Below are 15,764 nucleotides of genomic sequence, written 5' to 3' on the forward strand. Positions count from 1 at the left end.
TGTGTGTGTGTATGTTTATGTATATGTATATATATGCATGTGTATATATGTGTGTATATATGTATGTATGCACACACATTTTATATACATACATACATACATACATACATACATATATACATACATATATACATACATTTTTTCCCCTTCCTTTATTAGAATGCCCCCTCCTGAAGTCAGAGAGTGTTTCACTTTCGTATTTACATCCCCAGTTCTGCACTGTGCTTGGCACATAGTAAGTGATTAGTAGGTTACTTTTTCATTGATGTATTCATTGAGTTAGGGAGGCTAATTAGAAATATACTTAAAAAAAACCCCTCTGAACCTATTTTCTTCTTGGTCTTCTTCCTGACTTTTGGATTTCAAAACTATGCCCCTGCTACTATCTTATCCTGGAATTTCTCTCAGTGTCTAAGGTCTTCTCCCAGAACATCCAACCATCTCTGTGGCCCAACTGTGTATTTCCCTCCATCTTATTTTCTTCTGTTTATCCTTGTTTCTCTTTTTATCCTGTCCCTCCTCAAAAGTCTGTTTCTGACCACTGCCTCTGTTAATCTACCCTCCCTTTTGTCACCCTTCACAGCATCTCTTATCCCCTTCCCCTCTTATTTCCCTGTTGGGTAAAACCAATTCTGATGAGGGTGAGGTTCAAGCATTGCCTACCACCCTCCCCCCTATTTCCCCCTCCATTATAAAAGCTCTTCCAGTGCACCTCTTTTATGTGAGAAAAAATTTCTCCCTTCTACTTTTCCCTTCCTCCTTCTCCCAGTGCATTCTTCTTTCTTGCCCATTAATTTTTTTGGAGATAATCCCAACATAATAAACTCACACTCGTGTCTTTATTCTATATAGACTCCTTCTAATTACCCTAATAATGATAAAGTTCTTAGGAGTTATATGTATCATTTTCCCATATAGGAATGTAAATAGTTTAATTTTATTGAGCCTCTTATGATTACTCATTCATGTTTAATTTTTTATGCTTCTCTTTTTTTATCTTTTTTTTTAGGCAATTGGGGTTAGGTGACTTGCCCGAGGTCACACAGCTAGTAAGTGTCAAGTGTTTGGTCTGAGGCCAGATTTGAACTCAGGTCCTCCTGACTTCAGGGCCGGTGCTCTATCCACTGCACCACCTAGCTGCCCCTATGTTTCTCTTGAGTCTTGTGTTTGAATATCAGATTTTCTATACAACTATGGTCTTTTCTTTCTTTCTTTCTTTTTTTTTTTTGGCTATGCAATGAGGTTAAGTGACTTGCCCAGCATCACACAGCTAGTTCGTGTTATATGTCTGAAGCCACATTTGAACTCAGGTCCTTCTGACTCCAGGGCCAGTGGTCTATCCACTGCACTATCTAGCTGCCCCACAGCTCTGGTCTTTTCATCAGGAATGCTTGAAAGTCCTTTGTTTCATTAAATACCCATTTTTTCCTCCATGAAGAATTAGACTTAGTTTTTCTGCGTAGGTTATTCTTGGTTGTAATCCTAGTTCCTTTGCCTTTTGTAATATATTCCAAGCCTTCTGCTCCTGTAACTTGGAAGCTGTTAAATCTTGTGTGATCCTTTTAATGGAGATTTGGGGAGGAGTTCTTCCTTCTGCCTTCCAATCAGAGGGAGGGAGGGAGGGAAGGAAGGAGGGAAGCAGGGGCCCCACAGCAGAGGACACTGATGAGGTATGAGTACCAAGGCTGATGCCATCTTGCAGGATGAGGAGGAGGAAGAGAAAAGTTCTGGTTCTGGCACTGTGGGGAGTGAGATAGAAAGTCAGAATAGAATAGAGCAGAAGAATTGCCTGCTAATGGTGATGAGCAGCAGCAGAGTGACAGAACTATTTTCACATATGGTGATGGATAAGGCTTTTTTTTTTTTTGGCCTAGATAAGTGACTTCATTGGTGGAGGGAGCTCTCAGTGAAGAACTTTTTCTATCATAAATTGGCACCTTTTAAAAATTCAGAAGGGTTGGGAGTAGGGAGGGGACTCAGAGGTTAAGTGGTGCGATAAAGTCCAGAACCTGGAGTCTGGAAAAGCTGAGTTCAAATTCCACTCTGACACTGACTAGCTGTGTAACCTTGGGAAGGTCACTTAACCACTATTACTCAGTTTCTTAATTTGTAAAATGGGAGGGTTAGATTAGATGGCCTCTAATGTCCTCCTAAATCTTATAATCCTATGATTTGCTCAGGCTCAAACATACAGCTAGTATATGATAGACTTGAACCCAGCTCTTTCTTACATCAAAGCCAGCTCTCTATCCACTATGTCTCATTGCCTCTCAAGTTCCCTTCCTGGAATCATAGAATATTAGAACTGGAAGAGACCTTAGATATCATGTAGTTTAACCTTTTCATGGATAGAAGAAGAAACAGACTCAGAGAGAGAGACAGAGAGGGAGACAGACAGACAGACAGATACACACACACACACACACACAGAAACTTCCTTAAAGTCACTTATCTCATTCATCTAGGGTTCAAATTCCTTCTTTGACACATGCTGATTGTGGGACCATGGGCAAGTTACTTAGCTTCTTAGTGCCCAAGGCAACTCTACAAGTTGAAGAGGGAGTGCCAACTTGCATTGGTTGAGGGTGTTTCCTCACCTGGAAGTTCCCTATACCAATAAAATCATAGGTCTAGTCTTTATCCCTGTTATCTGCAAGGCATTGTACTAGGAGCTGGCACTATGCTGTATGAACCCAGTTCTCCTGATGACCAATACAGAACTCTCCCCATTATACTGAGTCTCACATGGAGGAAAAAAAAAGAATAAAGGAGAAGATGAAGCAGTATAGAGGTAGTATATTTTGGTATAGTGGTAGTATAGTAGTACAGTAGTAGGTACAGTATTAGTATAGTAATAGAAGGATTGGTTTGGGAGTGGAGAACTGAATTGTGCTACTGGCTGGCTGCAGGACCTTGGACAGGTGACTTCTTCTCTCTGAGACTCAGTTTCCTATCTTTAAAATGGGGAGTCACATGTGATGCTCTCTGAGGTCCCTTCTAGTTTTTTCACCTTATAGAGCTAGAAAAAAAAAGATCTTTGGAAAACAAAAGCAAAAAGAATAAGAATAGAGAGGCAATAGAGAGGAAGGCATGAATTCTCAGGATGGTTAAGAATATGTATTTTAGTGCTTCTGCCAAATATAATTTTCAAGCATGTGATCCTTGGCCAAAGATCCCATGTAGTCATTGGATACCAGTCTACTTCTGGATTTTATTTTCTTTTTTTTCTTTGCCCTTGTTTGATGTTTAGTCTTGAGGTTTTTTTTCCTCCTGAAGACTTTTGCTGCGCTCTACATTTCCCAGGGACCATCTGGAAGGCATTGGGAGAAAGCTGAGGCCACTGATTAGTTTGTAGAAGGCTACTTGACCCCATAACTGATATCTTAGCTATCCTGTGTCTACAACCTACCCTATACTTGCAACTTAAAGTTTTATAGAAACCATTTCTTTCCAGAAACACTGAATGTATGTTGGGGGTGGTGGTGGTGGTGGTGGTGGTGAGACTTTGGCTTCCAAACCCAAGTTCTTGGCTCCCAGCTCAGAAATAAGAACTAACTGCACCAGAACCTGCAAGAATGTGTAAAGGGCTATGTACAGTGATGTACACAAAGTACTCTTTTAACATCAAGGGACTACATAAATGTCAGCTGCAGTTATGGAATCTGATTACTTCAGGTAACCCTTGCCTTTAACCCTTCTAAAGGATTGGAAAATATGTGTTTGGATTTAAACTCCTGTGCTTCAAATGAAAGAACAAAGCCCCGTGGACTTGGCCTTGGTCAGGTAACATCTACAGTATTATGTTCAGTTCTGGGCTTGACATTTTAGGAAGGATATTGATATGTTCAATCATCTATTTTTATTCCACTATGTTGTGGAAATGCTTTTTTTATTTTATAAATTAAAAATAAAATAAATAAAGTTAAAAAAAAAAGGATGGATTGGAGACCATGCCATAGGATCAGTTGAAGGACTGAGGGACTTAGCCTGGAGAAGAGAAAGCTAGGAGCAATGAGTGGAAGCTACAGACAGGCAGATTTCAGCTCAACATAGAGAACATTTCCTAATGACTAGAGCTGTCTCACAACAGGATGCTCCACTTCGAGAAGAGGCTCGATGGCCTCTTGTCAAAGAGATTGTAGAGGGGATCCCTGCTTAGGCACTGCTTAAACTGGATGGATTCTGAGGTCCCTCCCAAGTCCAGTGAAGCCCAAAGCTCCCCTCCTCCTCGCACTGTGTTCTTTGGAATGCCTGCTCCATAGGTAGCAAACTAACCTTCCTCTTCAACCTTTTTGCTTCCTTCCATCTCCTTTTGCTCACCTGACTTTCTCTTTTCACTTACCGGACTCCCTCCTGATGACACAGCTTCTTTGGCTACCCTTTCCAGTGCTGGTTTCACTTTCACTCATACCTCCTCCCCTCCAAGTCTCTGCTGTCTGGCTTCTGACCTCATTCTTCAACCAAAACTGCTGTCTCCCAAGTTCCCAATGATCTCCTGATTGCCAAATCTAATGACTTCTTCTTGATCCTCATCCTTCTTGACCTCTTTGTGGCCTTTGACACTGTTGATCACCCTTTTCTCCTTTTTTATCTCTCTGTTTTCATGACACTGAAAATTCTCCTCCTACCGGTCTGACTTTTCCTCCTCAGTTTTCTTTGCTGTGTCTTCATCTAGGTTATACCCATTGTGACTATTGGTGTTCCCCAATTGTCTGTTCTGGGCCCTCTTCCCTTTCTTCCCTATATTATTTCACTTAGTGATCTCATCAGTTGCCTTGGATTCAACTATGATCTCCATGCAGTTGATTCTCAGATTTATTTGTCCATCTCTAACCTCTCTGCCAACCTCCAGACTCCCATCTTCAATTGCCTATTGGATATGTTGAACTGCATGTCTGATAGACATCTTAAAGTCACCATGCCCAAAACTGTATCTTTCCCCCCCAAACCCTCCCCTCTTCCAAATTTTGCTGTCATTGTGGAGGGCACTACCATCCTCCCAGTCCTTCAGGCTTACAACCTAGGTGTCATTGTTGACTGCTGACTCCCTCTTACCCTTCATACCCAATTGCCTGCCAAGTCCTGTCATTTGTATCTTCTCAACATCTCTCATATTCACCCTCTTCTCTCCTCTGACACTGCCACTACCCTGGGCAGGATCTCATCCCTTCTTTCCTGGACTATTTCAATAGTCTTCTAATTAATAGCCATCCATGTAATTTTCCTAAAACCCAAATCTGACATTCATGAAGGAACTTAGGAGACACAAGTATTTGAAGGGCTGTCATAGGGAGGATGAGCTAAACTTGTTCTGTTTGGCACCAGAGGGTGGAAACAGGAGCCACTGAATCACCAAAAGCCAAATTTAGGCTTGATGTCAGGAAACATTTTCTAACAATTAGAGCTGCTCAAAAGTGGAAAGGTCATCCTGGAGAGATGGCAGGTTCCCCCTCCTTGGAGATTTCTTTCATGTAAGAGTTGGACTAGATGTCTTACTGAGGTGCCTTCCAACTCTCAAATTCAGTGATTCTATGTCAATTTCCCCCTACTCAGTAAATTCCAGTAACTCCATGTGATCTCTTGGATCAAAAATAAACCCTTGTTTGGCATTTAGAGCTTTTCATAAACCAGAACTGTCCTGCTTTTCCAGCCTCAGAGGTGATGCTCCTTTTCCTCTGTCCATGTCTAGAATGGCCATCCTTCTCACTTCCACCTCTTGGAATCCCCTTAAAACCCTGATCAAGTTCTACCTTCAGCAGGTGACCTTTCTTCTTCCTTGCTCTCTCCCTCCAGCTGCTCCTGCCTTCTTCCAACAAGGTTACCTTAGATCTACTTTGTACATGTTTTGTATACACCTATATATGTGCCTGTTGTCTCCTTGATTAGAATGTGAACTCTAAGGTTGAGGGTTGGGATATTTTTTATTGTCTTGTATTGCCGGTGCCTAAAGTGCATAGCAAATCTTAAAGCACTCTATAAATGCTAACTATTATGAAGGAAGGAAACAAACGTTTATTAAGCATCTATGTGCTAGGCACTGTATGAAATGCTTTACCAATGTTATCTCATTTGATCCTTACAACAATCCTTGGAGGTATCATTATCCCTATTTTACGATAAGGAAATTGAGGCAAAGAGAAGTTAAGTGATTTGTCCTGTGTCATACAGCTAGTAAGTGTCTGAGGCTGGATTTGAACTCAGCTCTTTATGATTCCAGGTCCATTGCCCTATCCACTGTGCCACCTAGCTGCTGTTATTATTGTTATTATTAATGATATACTTGATTGAATTGAATTTTATTATTATTACTATATTTGATTGAATATATTATTAATATATTTGATATATTATTAATATATTTGATCAACAGTTGATTGAATATTTTATAACATTATTAATATATTTTAATTTTATGAACTCATAGGAGCATAGAACATAGAGTTGGAAGGGATCTTAGAGATCATTTCATCTGTCTCCCTTCATTTTAAAGCTGTTTCTTGACATGGGGTAATTTCCATACTAGCATGTAGTTTGGGGTTGCCAGTCTCCTAGTGCATCTACCCGCTTCCCAGTGCTCTCCCCATTCTCTTGTTCTGACTTTACTTCCCTGATTATCCAGGAGAGGTGATACTTGCCAAATAGACATTTGATAGGAAATACCTTGCTCTTTCTTGGGCAAATTATAATTCCTCATGGTCTTAGTTGCTTGTAGAAAGAGGATTAGACCCATGGGAATTCTCTGATACCCCTCCAAGCTTCTCTTAATTCTAGACATGTGTAGCTAAATTAAACCATAAAGATTTCACGATCGGGCTGGTTCTGAATTTTTGTCCCATTTCAAATGTCAAACTGGGTTTTCAGGGATATAACTTCTTATAGCAAAATATCTGAGAGAGAGAGAGAGAGAGAGAGAGAGAGAGAGAGAGAGAGAGAGAGAGAGAGAGAGAGAGATAAATAGAGAGACAGAAAGAGAGAGACTTTTGTACACTCTTCAAATTATACCACCCACAGGTGGTATAGCTTAATTTGGCCTTATGTAGTGGAAAGAGCCTTGAACGTGGAGTCACAGGAGCAGGGACGGAATCCTGGTTTTGCTTCTTACTGCTTGTGTGACCACAGGCAAGTCAATTCATTTCTCTGTGGTTGAGTTTCCTTATCCTCAAATCACAGGGTTGGCTCTAAAAACTTCTAAGGCCCCTTCCAAATCCAGATGTGTAAGTCTATTCTCGCGGTGAGGTATAAAGCCCCAGTGAGGGAGAAATGGTGCTCATTAAGACTGGCAAGAGCCCTTTTTCTCCTTGGTCCTGTCTTAGCCTCTTAGGATCATAGGTTTAGAACTCAGGAAGGAGCCTGAGAGTCCATCTGGTCTATCCCTCCCATTTTACGTATGAGAAAATTGAGGCCCTCGCTCACACAGGGAGTCACCATCAGAGGTGAGACTTGAACCTAGATCTTCTGACTCCCATGATATTCTTTTCATTCCCTTTTCCCCAAGAGCCTTTCATGTGGGTTTGGGAGAGGCAGCATGGTTCACCTTTGCAAAACCAAGTGGAAACAATGCTGAATTTAGGATCTAAAGGACTAAGATTCAAATTCTGATTCTATTGCTCACTATCTGGGTGGATCTCAGGAACTTGTAACTTTGTCTCTGGGTCTCTAAAGGTGTCAAACATACAGCCCATTGGGTGGGCCCAACCAGGTTAAAATGTAACAAGGAAATGTTTAATGAAATTTTATATGTATGTGTATATTCATATACATACATATGTATATATGTATGTATGCATGTATATTATATATATCAATGCAGATAATGTTAATTTGTGATTTTCTGAGTCAATCTGTAGGACCTGCAAGGGATCCATTTCTATTTGAGTTTGACATACAGTGGATAGAGTGCCAGGCTTGGAGTCAGTAAGACCTGAGTTCAAATCAAGCCTCAGACACTTACTAGCTGTATGACCCTGGTCAAGTCACTTTACTGTTTGCCTGTTTCCTCATTTGTAAAATGAGCTGGAGGAGGAAATGGCAAACCACTCTAGTATCTCTGCCAAGAAAACCCCAAATGGGGTCACAAAGAGTCAGATACAACTGAAAATGACTGTACAACAAGAAAAAAGGTCCCTTTATGTTCTCGGTCATAGATTGAAAGAGAATCACAAAATTTAGAGCTGGAAGGGTCCTTGAAGAACATCTGATAAAACTGACATGTTAAAAAGTGCCAGATCTGGAGTCAGAGGACCTGGATTCAAACACCGGTTGTGTGACCACAGGTGTCACTTCCTTTCTGCTTCATCTACAAAATGGGAGGGTGGGGCTGGACAAATTCTCAAGTCCCTTCTGGCTCTTAGCCAACAGTACTCTGCATATGCATCCATGAAGCTGAGATTCTGATGTCTGGAGTAACTTGCCCAGCCTCACACAGTAGCAGCAGAGCCAGTGTTCTCACCAGAGTCCAGCTTTCTTGCCATCCCCCCATGTAAGCTGCTGCCTTCTAGACCGAGGTGGCTTAGGCAAACCTAGACCACAGAGATGTGCCCCAATTAAGGACAATATTTCTTGGTCTAGATGTGTGCACAACTGTAAACTCCCTCCTCTGACCATTCATTTACATATGAATAATAAAATAATGGTGACATGTTCATGGAAGAAGAAACAGAAACCTTCATGACCAACTAGAGCACAGCCCGAAGCAAAACCGAAGAAAGACCACACCCCCAACCAGGCATTTGTAAAACCCGACTTGAAGTTCACAAAGAAGACACCAAGGTTGTTGTTGAAACAACATTTATTATAGCTCAGTGTCAAAATATTTTTTACAAAAATATGCCACCGTTTGTACCAAACAGCTATAAAAATCAGTTCTACATGCAAGGAAGGTGTGCAAATAACTTACACAGAAGGACTCAGCTCACACAATAGTATTAAGAAGGAGGCATAGTATGTGGTTGGGCTAACCTCACACTTCTATTTATAATTTTCAACTCCTCTAGAAGTTTTTTCATTCTACATTGTCTTTGCATCGGAGAAAAGCTGTCTATGCTAGAATGTGTGCTGCAAGAAACATTACCTTTCAAGGAGGCTGGTTGGCACTCTGGGGGAAAATAATGCTATCTGTCCAAGGATTCCCAAGTTTAGAGGAATGGTTGGAGTCCTCCCTTTAGAAGACTTACATGCCACACAGTAGGAATGGGAACAAAAAGGGCCATGATCTCATCTAAGCCACTCCAGACTTTGTGGTGGGAGACAGAATTCCAAGGAAGTCTAAGGATCAAACGCCCAGAAAAGGCAAAACATCCTTCAATTGGCAGTCTCAGGTGTAAACTGGATTTTGAAAGCTTTCCACAACCATTCTTCACTCCTGGTTTCAAAGTGAGTTAACACTTTCAGGGTACCTAGGCTACTTCCAAGATGGTCACCTTGCTGCCTGAGATGGGAGGACAAGTAAGCTCCTAGAAGTTCATTCTCTGTAATGAAAAAGATTATATGGCTGGTAGCCAAGATCAGGCTTAAAATGAGGGTGAAGTTCCCAGGATCTTAGAGCTGGTAGCTATTTGGAAGGAAAGGAAGGACTGATAAATCGAGCCACAGTTAGTTTGGGAAGAAAAATACACTTGGGAATCATAGCCTTGGGAAGTTGGCCTGCCTCAGAACACAGGCTTTGCAAATTAACTGGAAGAATTAAGGGGAAAATAAGCATTACTTTATATTACAGCAAATTGTGTTGAGGGTATGGGTAGGATGACATATTCAAAACATAAAAGCATCTAGGAGGTTGTAGCTGAAGATCTACTTAGTCTCCTTATTAAGAAAGTGTGACAAATATTGGGAAGTGTCTGTTGCAAGAAATAAGCTGGAAGTTACTAGTTTCTCTTTCCCTTTCCTTTAAAATGCACGTTTAGTTCAGAAAATAAAACATAGGCTGTGGAAAGTTTACCAACGTGTTTCTGATAATTTTTGTTAAAGACAATGGAATTCAGGGGGGCAGCTAGATGGAGCAGTGGATAGAGCACCAGCCCTGAAGTCAGGAGGACCTGAGTTCAAATCCAGCCTCAAACCAATCACTTGACACTTACTAGCTGTGTGACCTTGCATAAGTCACTTAACCCCAATTGCCTAAAAAAAAAAAAGACAATGGAATTCAAAGGTAAGCAAACTCATGCATTCTGAGTATCTGGAGTATCTAAAGACAGACAGTCTCTCAGGGCAACAAGCTAGAGTTGGGGGATTTGTTCCCTGCTGCAGATCCTCCAAAAGAGAAATCAACAGCAGAAGACGGGATACACGGCAATGATGTGATGCATTAAAAAAATATATCACACATAAAAAAGGTCATTTGCACAAAGCAAAGACGTCATCTCCTTAAAGCCTGGCAGAAAAATATAAATTCTGGTACACATTTTATAATAAACATAGTTATACTGAAACCACTAAAAATTATATGTTATTGAACAAAATCTACCTTGAAATGAATGATTTATATCATTGCAAATCGTCATTCCCTCTTTCCTTGACAAATTAAACACTAAGATCACCCATGTTAAAAACAAACAAATACATTTAACACACAGAGAACTTGCAAACTCTCTGTGTGAAATACCCCCAGATCTACAGAGTTGAGAATTGTAATGATGACACAATAATCACTGGGTTACTTCATGAGCACAAGCAAAAACAAACAAACAAACAACAAAACCATCCTTGTTTTAGGATGGTCTTACTCAGTAAACTAAATCTATTGAAAAGATCAGCTTCACATGCCAAGCCACTTCAATAGAAAACAAATCCCCATCATGCAAATGGAATCATATTAACAACCAATGCAAGGAAGCCTGGTGGAGGCTTCTTGTGTTGGGTGAAAGATTACTACCTCGTGCTTCTTGGGTCTCTGCTCAGTTCTTCCTACCATGTAAATAGGGTACAGGGATGTTCTTATGGAATGCCACATCTAACTAAAGCCAGAATGGTGCTGTGAAACCATCCTATAAAAAAGTAAGTCTGGACTCAGTCTAGCTCATTTTAAAATCTCCTCCCATGCTACAGTATATCTCACTGGGCAGATCTCCCAAAGATAAGATGCCAGCATCCTCAAGGGTAGGCATTCATCTATGCAGCAGCCCAGCTAATAGAGAGGGAGCAATAGACCTAGGAGTCCCAGCTCCTCCTCTGGGTAGAGAGGAGGGCTCTGGCCAAATCATTTCATTTCTGAACTGCAGTTTTTCCATCTGCAAAATGAAGACAAGAACTCTTGGAGTACCTTCCTCATAGAGCTGTTTTGAAGAAATGACCTTGTAAACTTATTTGCCACTAACAACTTGCATTTACTTTGTTTTAAGGCTCACAAAGTCCTTTCCTCACAATGCCCTTGTGTGAGGTAGGTATTATTTATTATTGCTTACACCTTTGGATTTGACCACACTGTGTTAGATTTGTTAATAGGCTTATGGTGTCTAGGACATGGCCACATTTTCCCTGATAGTCAGTCTGTGTTGAGTATAGGGCTCTATTAAGTTCAGTTTCCTGCAGGTGTCAGGGTGGGGAAGAGGACTGGAGCTGAGGCAGAGGTGTGTACTGTTCCCTCCTTTACTCCACATTTTGATAGAAAACTTCTAGCTGTTAGGCTGGCAGGTCTCCAGCCTTTTTTTTTTTTTTTTGGCCAAAGCTGCATCAAAGGATGCATTTGTAAAAATGAAAAAAAACATTTTTTTAAATACTGTAAACTCACGGAATCACAGAATATCAGAGCAGGATGGGACACTGGAAGTCTTAGTTTAATGTTTACCTGAAGCATTAATTTCCTATGACATCTCTGATGAGGAGCCATTGGCCTCTGAGTGAATCCCTATAGAGACAGGGGTTCATGACCTCAGGAGGCAGTCTATTCCACTGATTGCCCCAATTGTTAGGAAGTTCTTCCTCAAAGGGAGCTGAAATCCATCTCTGTACTCCTGGAGAATATGGATTGTGTCCAATTTATTTTTTGTGTGGTGCTCAGGCCAGCAGGCATGGGGTACTTAACGCATTTTTGATTAAGCTAAATTTGTGACACTTTGAATTCTTTCACTCATGCTTCTCCTTCCCTGATGTCTGACACCTAGTACAGGATTTTTAAAATGCCCTTTAGTTCCTACTTTCCCCTCACCAACAAACTACCATTCCTTTGCCTGCTCCTTTCCCATTAGAATATTGCCTCGTTTCTTCTCTGTTTTAGCTTTTACAATTCAACCCCTGGCTCCTGCACTTCCCACTCCTGCATGCTTTTTTCTAGGATGACCAAATGAGCCAGAGAATGGGACCCTTAACCAAAATTTGGCAAATATCTCAGATTCAATTCTGAGATTTCTTGGTGAGTTTAAACGTACATCTAACTTTCCAATCACTTTAAAGTCTGCCATATAAGTTTGCCAATACTACCATTCTTGAGGTGAGTCAGTTTTAAAGACAGCATGCACTGGTGAAATGAGCACTGGATTTGGAATTAGAAGACCTGGGTTAAAATCTCAGCTCTGTCACTAACTACCTGGGTGACCTTGGGCAGGCCACTTCTTTTCTCTGGGCCTGTTTCCTCTTCTGTAAAATAAGCAAGTTGAGCTTAATGATCAATAAAGTCCCTCCTTGATCTCAATTCTGTGATTTTATGAGATACATAATTGCTGATAGGAGCAATGCATCAGAGTATTTTTGCTGTTTGCAAATTAACAGGGTACTTGGGGATTTCATCCATTTTATAGATGTGACGGTAAAGACTATACAGACGGGGAAAGAAGTAAAGGAAAGGATATACCCTTAACCTAAAAATACACATCCAATTTGTGAAACACACTGCAACAGACCATCTTCTTCAGGGAAACTGAGAAAGCTAAAGGCAGCATTGAATTATAAGAGTCTAGGTGTGAATATTTCAAATGGTAGATGGAAATACACATGCACCATTTTACAACACAACGGTGCTTGGCTTGTGTATGACTAAGGAGAAAGGGTAAAGAGATTACCCTTTTGCTACACACCTCATTACCATACCTTTCTAGTTATCTTAGACTACAACTAGCATTCTACCTTCAAAGGACAAATTGTCCAGTAACACAAATGCCAAATCCAAACTATTTCTATTCTTCATTTTTTTTTTTTTGCCAAAGCTACACAAGATGGTGTTTGCGTTTGCAAAAATGCAAATGTAATGGCAAATGGCAAAAGTACCGAGTTGCTGTCGAAAAGCAAGATCTCATAAAAAGTAAAAACACACACATACATACACCAAAAAGTCCAAAAATTAACTCATGAAGTCCTGAGATTCCTTATTCTTCACTGTATGCCCACCTATACTTGCCTTTCAAAAATCCCCTTGCGTATATATACCAGTCCCAGAACTGAGAAACATTCAACATGAACTCTGGGTTTGGTATGAGGACGTACAGTATTTTTCTCCACCCTTTCCCAACTTTTTCTAATGACTCCCCTCAATGTCAGTGCCTTCCCTCTGTTATCTCCAACTTATCCAACTAATATATATTGTTTGTACATAGTTGCTTGCCTGTTGTCTTTCACATTAGATCGTGAGCTCCTTGAGAGCAGGGTCTGTCTTTTGCCTTTTTTTTTTTTTTGTAGCCCCAGCACTTAGTATAGTGCCTGGTACCTAGTGGGCACTTAAATGTTTACTGATTGGAGAAGTTATGGACTTCTATCAAATCTGCCTTAGAAATGATTAGGGTTGACAAAAAATTAGTGTTGGACAAATAGAGGAGAAGCTTGATTTAATGACCAATATATTTCCAAGGGCAAGGGAACTGGTAATACATCTGAATCAGCCCACAGATATTTGGGACTTGCTTGGTAAGGCCATAGGAACACATAACCCTTTCAGGATTCAGCTTATCAACTGAACTATGCTGTTTTATGAAGGTACCTGGGATGGAAGAAGTGTAAGAAATACCCTGAAAACAAACAGGAATAAGTTTTTTTCTGGACATAGGTTATTACTGGACCCTCTTAACTTCTTTCAGCCTCAGTTTCTTCATCAGTAGTTCTCCAGTTTTTATAGCTGAGCTGCAGAAGTGGATTTCTGTCCTGCTGTTCTCTCCACAGTGAGTGGCATGGAAAAAAAAAAGCATTTTGAACCTAGTATTTCAGACTTCCCATTTAAGAGGCAACTCCAAAGACTACCCTACTCCTCTGATCAAGTAAGCTCAAAATAAGAAAAACTTTGTGGTCGATATTTTCTCCTTTAAGTCACTTTTACAGTGATTAAAAATAGACATGAAAATTTACAATGTGCACTAGAGAACGTGCTGTGTATGTGTGTGCTGAAAAAAAGCATTTTATAATGTCAGAGGTAGAAAATGGTGTGGTGTATTTCACGTTGCAGGATATGGCCCTTTATACAATATAGGCTTAAGAAATGTTCAGATCTGTCACATGGTTTTTTTCCATTGCTTTAAGACAATGACAGTTAATAACAACAACAACAAAGAACTACAAACCGAACTAGAAAACCAAAACATTGTCTTTTTCATCTGGATATGCTGTTTCTTCCCAAATTTCCATCTTGCAAACAGGTCAAGGTTGTTCTATTGTGAATTCAACTTTGCTGCTTTCCCAATCTTTGGAAATCAAATAGGGGTGTCAGAGTGCGTAAGGCAAATTCAATGTAACTTCTGAAATATAGCATTGGTGCTGCTATAGCCTTGCTGGCTAATCATTTTTTAAAAAAGTTTATTTACAGTCTGACTGTTTTTCCACACTAGTTCTATTAAGAAAGTCCATGTTCCTAAATAGCCAGTCAGCAATTTCATCTTTCTCCTCCAGGGTCCTGTCATTTACTCAACTCAGGAATTTCAAAACAACATGAAAGTGTACACTATTTACAATGGAAGTGTCCATATTGGGTATTCCAAAGCATCCCATGAAAACTGGACGTTCTCAAGGGCTGTCCCATGTGAGGGCTCAGAACTTGAACAAGTTGATAAAGTCCTGGGGCGACAGAGAGACAGAGCAACTCTCTGGATTATTGGCTGTACATGGATGATCGGTTCCCTGCAAAAAGAACATAGAAGTTGAGCTTAGGTTCCCAGAGTTATCTCTTCTGTTCTCAGCACTGCAAAGCACTGGCTAATGTAGGAACGATAACCCTCTCTAGAGAATGCCATGGGAGAGTGCCACATGGGCCTGGAAAAGCAAGGAACCACAAAGGAAACAGCAAGCCCAGTTAATAGAGTGTCAGCCTTATAGAACCAGAAGACCTAGTCTTATCTTGGATAAATCCAAGGTCTGTGGTCATAGGCAATTCACTTAAACTTTCAGTGCCTGAGACAAGTCTCTTACTCTAAGCTAGAGTCTTAGATGCCTGGGGCTATCTAGACACCAACTCTTGTTTTTTCAGGCCCATGTGACAGAGGAATTGTACAACTGCATTGGTGGAGGGAGTTTCCATACCTGGGACCTTTCTATGTTGATGAAACCACAGGTTTAGACCAAAAAAAAAAAAAGAAAAAAGGAAGAAAGGAAGGAGAAAGGAAGGAAAAAATAAGGAACAAAAAGAGAAGGGGAGAAAGAAAAGGAAGGAAGGAAAAGAAAGAAAGGAATAGAGAAAAAGAGAAAGAAAAAAGAAAAGTATATGTGTATATTAGGAAGCATAAATCTCACTCACTCAGGGAAAGAAGGTCTCCTTCATTAACACACAATAGGGAAGGAGCTCTATGGGGCATTCCTAGGGACTTAGGAATTTTTCCTCATAGGGACCAAATGCAGCCAGTCCCAGATTAGTGTGA

At 40.5% G+C, this 15,764-nt stretch overlaps 1 protein-coding gene across 3 annotated transcripts in view; it reads right to left on the bottom strand.

Moving 5' to 3' along the window:
* Positions 1-8,770: 8,770 nt before the first annotated feature.
* Positions 8,771-15,764, bottom strand: part of FBXO32 (F-box protein 32) — a 57,386-nt gene continuing 50,392 nt past the window's right edge. For all 3 annotated transcript variants that reach the window (XM_020964946.2, XM_020964947.2, XM_020964945.2), the window contains one exon: positions 8,771-15,030. In XM_020964946.2, coding sequence (XP_020820605.1) covers positions 14,941-15,030 — 90 coding nt within the window. In that variant the 3' untranslated portion in view covers positions 8,771-14,940. The remainder of the gene's footprint in view (positions 15,031-15,764) is intronic.

This window comes from Phascolarctos cinereus, unplaced genomic scaffold, assembly GCF_003287225.1.
Source record: "Phascolarctos cinereus isolate Bilbo 61053 unplaced genomic scaffold, phaCin_HiC Scaffold_4;HRSCAF=312, whole genome shotgun sequence".
In the NCBI taxonomy this organism is placed as follows: Eukaryota; Metazoa; Chordata; class Mammalia; order Diprotodontia; family Phascolarctidae; genus Phascolarctos; species Phascolarctos cinereus.